The sequence below is a fragment of the Hakea prostrata genome, chromosome 3, assembly GCF_041222555.1.
Source record: "Hakea prostrata isolate BN-2017 chromosome 3, UWA_Hpros_2, whole genome shotgun sequence".
Lineage (NCBI taxonomy): Eukaryota > Viridiplantae > Streptophyta > Magnoliopsida > Proteales > Proteaceae > Hakea > Hakea prostrata.
This window is the reverse complement of record NC_142602.1, coordinates 49,990,819-49,999,280: the sequence shown is the minus strand read 5'-3', so window position 1 is coordinate 49,999,280 and position 8,462 is coordinate 49,990,819. Positions and strand designations below refer to the sequence as shown.

General features: G+C 38.7%; 1 protein-coding gene across 1 annotated transcript; it reads left to right on the top strand.

Moving 5' to 3' along the window:
• Positions 1 to 602: 602 nt before the first annotated feature.
• On the top strand, positions 603 to 8,249 carry LOC149022408 (small ribosomal subunit protein eS26y-like). Its single transcript, XM_089150525.1, has 5 exons — positions 603 to 703; positions 797 to 889; positions 1,008 to 1,092; positions 1,202 to 1,332; positions 7,678 to 8,249. The coding sequence occupies exons 1-5, from the start codon at positions 701 to 703 to the stop codon at positions 7,741 to 7,743; spliced, it is 378 nt and encodes a 125-aa protein (XP_089006651.1). The 5' UTR covers positions 603 to 700; the 3' UTR covers positions 7,744 to 8,249.
• The last annotated feature ends 213 nt before the right edge of the window (positions 8,250 to 8,462 follow it).

Here is an 8,462-nt window from a genome sequence, read left to right as displayed (position 1 = left end):
ATGCTCAAATCTCCATCGAGTCTCCCTTTCTCTGTGCTGAACACAAGCCCTTTAGAATCTCCTCAAAGAACCTTCACGATCGAAGTACAGAGGCGAAAATCAGAGATGTCAAAGCAGCCATGGACGAAATCAGAGAGAGCACAGAAAAGCCCCAAATCAAAAACCCCAACTCGTGTTTGCAACATTTGATTTGAACTAGCCCAAAAGCATAATATACAAACAAGTGAACCAGCTGGTTCAATAGAAAACCAACTTAACACATGTAAAATACCCAGATTACCCTTACAAATGCTTTATAATCTTGGATTAGATCATAATCAAACATGGCCGATTTCTATGTAAAACTCTACGCAAAAAAAATAAAAAAAATATATTTTAACGTATTTGGCAGTGGAATCTGGATCAACCAAAGTTGGTTGGACCTTTGACCCCAAAAAGAAGTTGCTTGAACCGGTCCATTCAAGTCCGATATTTCGGAAAATATTTTTGACCGATTCAAGTCTAAACTAGCCTTCTAGGATCCGTATCGGCCCGACGGACCCAAATGCGTTAATATTAATAACGAACCTCGCTCTCCCGTATAAAACCTGCTGAGAGTCCAGTCAGTATACAAACGATCTAGTGAACCCTAGAGAAGAGCTCCGGAGGCGAGAACTTCAGATCTAGGTCTAGGGTTTTGGAGAAACTCCGCACCCTTCTAATGGTAAAACTTATTGCTCAGAGTAAACAAAATGTTTGCTGCTACTTTGTTTTCTCCATCTGATATTCGTATGCATTTTTTTTTTCACTTTTGCAGACGTTTAAGCGCAGGAACGGTGGTCGCAACAAGCATGGCCGTGGCCATGTCAACTTCATCCGCTGCTCCAACTGCGGGAAGTGCTGCCCTAAGGTATGCAATCGGCTTCTAAATTTTAAGCCTAGTGTGCCTGTAATTATGGTAGAATAGCATTGGTCATGCTAGATTTTATGGTTTTTGTTTTTGGTTTTACGTAAATTTGGTTGAACAGGACAAGGCTATCAAGAGGTTTTTGGTGAGAAACATTGTCGAGCAAGCAGCGGTCAGGGATGTTCAAGAAGCCTGTGTTTATGATGGTAATTTTAATTTATTTTTCCTCGTTTGATTTTGCAATCATATTTGTTTCTTGTTTCTCTTTTATGTTTTCCAGTGAAGTTACCTTTATTTGCAACTGTCTTTGTCAAGGATATACACTTCCCAAGTTGTATGCGAAGATGCAGTATTGTGTTTCCTGCGCAATCCATTCGCATGTTGTGAGGGTTCGTTCTCGCACTGACAGAAGGAAGCGTGAGCCACCTCAGCGCTTTAGACGCCGGGTACATTTCATATTTCTAAATCTAGCTGTATTCCTTTGTTCTTCATGTCTATGCGATCTTATTCTTGTTGTAGATCATACGCATCATTCTCGCTTTCGTTAGTATTGTTTGATAAAATGGTGAATTGCTTTGCGGAAAAGTGCATGTTGTTCTTATTCCTTTTTCTTTTTTTTTTGGGTGGGGGGCTACAACTAGAACACTACCGAGTGGGAACCAGCATACTTTGGCAGAATTTTCTCTTTGGAGTAATTACATTTTAGTACATTGTAAAAGGCTTGGTAAAGAAGGCTAATGTTGAGCCTGGGAAAATTCAATAAGAGATTAGCTCAAGAGAATGAAATATGGAAAGAACCAGAGCTGAACATTAGCAGCAATTACCAAACTTAGCGAAATTATATTCAATGGGTCTCCTCATGACTGATTGGACCTGCAGTATTCTGTTAAGGCCTGATGGTTGGATTGTGAGATTTGGAAGAAGTTAAATTAAAAATTGAGAGGATAAATAGGAAGATAGGTAATTAGGCCGGGAATCAACCAAAGTCTTGAAGAGAATCATAATTTTACTAAGGAATTGATCTCACTGTAACTTACGATCCACCAAGTACCACTAATGCACAAAAATATCTCTAAATCTGCAACTAAAACTTCATAAAACCAAATACCTTGTTATGTCAAATTGATTTGTTGGCTTGAAGGCTTTAAATTTATCACTAGCATCTCTAAGTCTTTTATTTTCTCGAGAGATGTGGTATATGATCCACCAACAGAAATAAGACTATTAAGAATTCAATCATCTACAAATAGGAAAGCTCTGAACTAACCTATTACATCATTCTTCCAATAAGAAATAAAGCCAACCCAAGTTAGAGTGGATTAGTAAAAGACGTTAATAGATGCTCTTAGAACAAGGATTAGATGCATAATCTTTTCCAACATTGACGGTGATGACAACAATGAGAACAATTCAGCCTTCACGGATCCTTTCCCTTTGGTGAGCTTGATTCAAGGTCATACTTGATTTAAGGCCTAAGCTATGCGTGCCTTTCCTGACCACATCCCCTAAGGTTATTTTGGGCCAGAGCTTTTTCAGTTCTTTTAATTTGAATCAATTCAGTCCTCCATCTTGGAGTGTCCAGAGCCCTTCATTGAACATAATCATGCCACCCCAAACAACTTTCTAGATGATTTTCCGTGATTCTAAAAGAAAGGGTGAGCTTTGTGCCGAAGGTTTCTGCACAAGTAGAGCTTGCGAGCAATTTTCATGTGCCACCTCACTCCAAGCAATTTTCACTGAGAGAATATGTTGATGCCTTGACCTCAGGCTACAACTGTGGTCCAGTGATCGTTGCATTGAGGCCCACTCGTTGAATGTCAATGACTCTAACTTAGCAATAGTCCTTGTTTTTGTCTCACTCACTAATATGATGTCATCAGCAATAAGGGTACGCCAATCATATGTTGAATCTCTTGTTAGAATGGACTCATGCTATTCATTTCCCACACCCCCGTAAGTTTATCCCATTAAAGTGGCCTATTGCAGTGAAACCCTACTGGACCAAGGTCCAAGGCATTTAATCCAACCCAAGCATTATTTCCACTTAGTAAGCATGTCTGATCTTGCTCCTTGAAATATTTCTATAGCTTTTGAAAGTGTAATCCAGTCCTTTATTTCATAATAGTCAAATTAAGATGTAAAGCAATATCTTCTGCCAAAAGGTTAATTAGTAATAGGGTTTGAACATGTTGAAAGAGCTAACTTACGGTTAGGACTTGAATTAAGTACATTTTTCAGCCTTTTGGAGTGATTAGCAGTCTATTTATGAGTCAAATTAGACATTTTAGGTCTTAACCCCCCCCACTAATTGGGGATGATATGAGTAAAGAGTATGACCTTTCTCTAAGAGTATCGGTGCAGTTGAACAATGCATATGGGTTTGACACCCCGAACGTGATTTCTTCTCTTCTTTTCTGTTTCCTCTCTCTTCTTCCTCCCAAGAAGGTTGACATTCTCTTTGCTCCCTTCCATAAATCTGATTTCTTCTCCTAGAAACACTGTAGCTTCTCTTTCTAACCATTAGAAACTGTAGACTCCTTTTCTTCTTTTTAGAAACCCGAAATCGAACCCTGTTCGTGATTCAATTGGGAACACTTTCACCATTAAAAGTTAACTTTGATTGGTAGGCTCCTTGACATCCATAAGCTAACCTTATCATCAATGGAGTGGTCTACCAAACCCTACCCCTGATTTGAACTAGCCAATTGTAGTTCCTCGTTATTGACTTCTAGTAAGATCCCTTCAATCTAGAACTATATTATGGGCTTCCCACAATAGTGTCAATCATATAGAACACCAATCTCTCCATTCTTTATCAGACACGGATAATCTTTGAATGAGAGGAGCAGCAAAAAACCTTTCGTTACTATCCAAATTACTCTTCTATACCTTTTCCTTTTATTAATAACCTTATATAAATGACTCAAAAATATACTTCTATACTGAAAAGGAAAGGCCTATCCCACCTCTTAACCTAAACTAACGGGAAAATTGTAAGAGACTCAAAACAAGAATCCTATACTAGCCCAAATTAACACTTAAAAGAGAATCTATTGAAATCACCTAATTTGAACGGACAATAACACCAAAACAAAATCACGGAACATAAACATCTATTCCCATATGCAACCTTATTTTTCATATTCTAGGTCCATTTAAGTGGCTTATTACAACAAGAACCCATGGGGATCAATGTCCCAACTTGTATACAATCCATCCCTAGATTTACTCTCAAGTAAAGAAGCAAGGGATTGGTGGGTGGAATCTTTAAGAAAAATAGGGTCCCATCCCCTTCTTGGAATGCTTTCGTTCAAGTGCGTGCCAACCACTGATCCAGTTTTTAAAGCAAAAGCTAGATCTTGCTACTAGAAAACCAAAGGAGCACACCAAACTAAGACTCACCCAGCAAGTACTTGATATATAGTCTAGGTGGAGTTGAGTTTCAAGAATCTTAAAAGATGACCAACAAATCAAAATTCAAAAATCTAGGTGATCTTTGATGGACCTCCCCTACATTTTTGGCCCAATTATACACAGACCCCCAAACTTATTTTTCGCGTGATTGTTAGCGCCATTAAGATAAAACTTGAAATGTCCTTATTAACACCTACTATTGAACTATCTATTGTACCCATTAATGTAGATACCGAATTTGATTGATCAAAACAGTACCCAAATAGGACCTTTTCAAAGGGAGTCAATTGCAAATTTGATGGACTTAAGGTGAAACAAAGTTTAGATGGGAAAGAGGGCTGAAACTAGAATGGTATTATAACGGGCTGAATAGATCTTCAAATAGGGGTAAAACTCTAATGAAGAAAGTGACAATAACAATGTAACATGTAACACCTGGGCTTCACACCGCAAGGTGGATTGATTGGATCAAACACCAACCTACCTTGATCAAACACAAGGGTTCTCTAAAGAGGAGGAATGCTAACAAGCCATTTGATTTCAATTCATAAGTTATATCTTCACCACTTACATAAGTCTCTTTATATAGCATTCTAAAGAGACAAAACATTAATGGTAACATCCAACCACTAGTTAACACCACCTACCTATTAATAACATAACTACACAACACCACTAATCAAAACAATAATGGAAACATCCACCTACTACACAACACCACTAGTCAAAACAATAATGGAAACATCCACCTACTACACCCCACTACTAGCTCCTTTTATTGACTTTTCAAAGCTAAACTTGGGCTTAGTTCAAAGTATGTGGGCTGGTCTTCTCCCACTAAAGTAATCCAAGCCCATGAAACCATGGACTCATTTTAACCCACTACAATAGTCCTAGCCCATGCAAGCCATGGGTTGTTTTGGATCATCTCTTGAGGCTTTGATGGGCTTGACCATTGGGCTTTTCTCTTCCTTGTATATGCTGCCAATTCTACATCACCCATTCTGTTCTTCTTACTTTCTTCATCTTCTTATTTTTTAATAGAAGGATGAAGAACCACCACCACCCCAACCCTCTGCTTCATCCCAATAACCATCTTCCCCTGTCTCTACTGCTTCAATGGAGAGTCAGTAAGAGGACTAGAGGAGTGAAAGGGGAGAGAAGTACTATCTGTATCGCCATTCCAACGTTGGGCTTAATTGAATGGACCTGTCACCTTTGTCACCAATCTTACCTACCTAGCTTAATGGAGTTGTCATCTTGGTCACTGAATGCTGATTCCTCGGATGAGCCCCTTCCTCCCATCCTTTGTGCCAAGCTGCCTTGATGTGCAGCTATGGAGGCCACACTGACCTCGCCCAATAAGTTCCTCTGTTTAGACCCACATTGTTATGTGGTCTGCCACTCCGCCTTGGTCTGCCTTGGTCTGCCTATCTGCTTCCCTCTCTTGCAGCCTGTTCCATAGTCACTCTTTCACCCTCGAATACCAGCTTCCCTACAAAGATATGATTCTCTCATCTTGGCCACCAATGACAGATTTTGAGAACATGGTTGAAGAGTACAATTCCACCACCAGTTCTGCTTTGAAGTCTTGTTGCTTCCATCTGTCTCTTCCAAACTAAGCTTGAAACATCCTCAATTGGCTCTCTCATCTAGCACGAAAAATAATCACAGCCCTCCACCTGCAGGTGCTATCTTGATTCGTTTTTGTTGCTTTATGGTATTCTCCTACAAATTCTAGAAGGCTGAGCACACTACTATCTATGCTTGCCGAAAGTACTTAGAACTCATCAAATTCTCCTGAGTCTCTTATTTGTATAGAGAACCCCATTGAGTGGCTGTAGCACTTTAGATTTCCACATTTAGTTCGGTCCATTTATTGATGCCCCATATACACAATTTTATGTAGAAAAAGCTAAGCCCTTTGGATGAATATAAGCAGTGGAACCTGACTTCACTCACCTACACTTCAGAAAGGATAGGACTCTTGAAATGCTATAGCAGGATGGCTTAACATAAGGGTATATTCTAGACCTAGAGACACCAGTGATCACAATGAGAATTAGCATCAGTACCTGCAGCTCGAGATTTATCACCCGGTGGAACATTTTAATCATTCAGGAGGCATTCTTTTATGCAGCTAAGATTTGGAGGTGACTGGATGGGGATAGTGAAAGGAGAGTTTGAATCAGCTCATTGTTCTCCCCTGATGCTTTTGAACCACATAATTAGGGGTGGGAACCACATGGGACCCACTAAGATTTTCACTTTTTATTTTTTTTTCAATATTTATAGGTGAGTCATGCCACTATTGTGTGATGGGAAAGCGTCAAGGGAGCACATTGTTCTCCCCTGACAGGGAAGGTGATCTAGACTCTAGTGATGGGTATACTTGTGGTGAGTTACACATGAGGTGTTACGGTATGTGGTTTCTGTTTAGGAGAGTCAATCATCACTTACTGTATATACCTAGTGGACATGATGGAAACAAATGTATAACATAAAGGGTACCTGAAATATTGAATGTTTTTGGGATGTCTCCATCATTAGGCCAAAGTGTACTAGTATCATCCATGAAATTGATCCAAAATCCATTTACTAAGAGGGAAGTCTTGAGAGAAAAGCATTGTGTAAAGTATTCTGCTTAGTCTGAGTCTAAATGTTAAATTCTTTCTACAGATCAGAAAAGTTTTTGCCAAATAATGTTATATCAAACAACCAGTTGAGTGCTACTTTTTTTATTTTTTATTATTAAGTTATTTCTTCTCTTCCTCCTGCAACTTTACTTTTAGTTATTTTCTTCTTTTCCTTCCCTCATAGAACTGGACCTAGGTGGATCTTTTGGTGATGTGAAATAATTGATAGAACCAAAGAGAGATCTTTTTAGAGGGCAATGGCACAATGCAAAGTGGGCATAACAAGTAGCGGCCTAGTTTTAGACAATCTGTAGTACTCTACACTTGAAAGTGTCCACTGGCACATTTCACTGGAAACTAGTGTCGTTATATTGAATCTTTACCCAGATAAGAATTACACATGTCCTTCATAGTGATTTTTTCGGGTGAATTTGGCACTAATCCAGAATTTCATGTGGAGTAGTCTTGGCTGTATAGCTTGTGTGACCGATTCACTGGAGTTCGTTAGATTTATGCAATCTGAACTATAAATTTCCTGGTGTATTGTTTGTCATTGTTATCAGTCCATTACACAATTGAATTCTGACCATGGTTCTTTTATCGGTGAGTCAAGCGTAGGATCCTTTATCATGATCGTACGAACATTAGCAGCTTTTAACTGCTGTGATGCTTTCAGCTTGAGTTACAATGGCATGACATGTCTGACCTAGTTATAATTTTGTTTATTGTAAATGTATGTAGGATGACGTGCCAAGGCCTGGCCAAGCTCCACGCCCTGCTGGAGCTGCTAATCCAACACGGGTATAAGAATCTCATGATATTCATCAGGGCATTGGAAAATTATCTGAAATTTTTGTTCTTTAGTTATGATATACCTTGGATTTTACACAGGAGAAGTTCTGTTTTTTGTCCCAAAAGCTGCTGATAGTTGGACCGTTGCATTTTTTTTTAATGTTATGATATATTGTTAATGGGTGTTGATAAGAACCTGACTGATTGCAGTCCTATTGTCACTCATAAAGGGTTCTCTTCCCCAAAAATAATATCTCGCTCATTATCAATGATAGCGCGAGTCTAAGATATTTAAAAAACCGAGTTTTGGGAATTGAGCTTGCGCCCTTACGAGTTCAGTCCATGGGGGATTAGTTTACTGGTTGTATCACATCCAAGTTGGGTTGGTGTCTACTCTGGGGTACACAACCAGTTGGTTGGATTAGATAGTGGCACCACTATATTTGCATTCTATAATAATCTACATGCTTTTCGATAGGTTAGTTGGACTAAGATATTGTACATGTAATTTTTCCCCCCAATCAGTATTTTATTTTAGACTTACTAAATTATTCTTACTTCGGTGTGAATTGTTTGGCTGAACATGCTTAAAAATCCTACTACTAAAGTTTGGTAGGATTAAATTTGGATTGTTAATCATAAGCAGTTCAGATTTAATTTAATAAATTTATTGGTAGGGTTTATTTACAATCCTGCAGTTCAATTAGAATGATGATTATCAAATCCATTTGAGT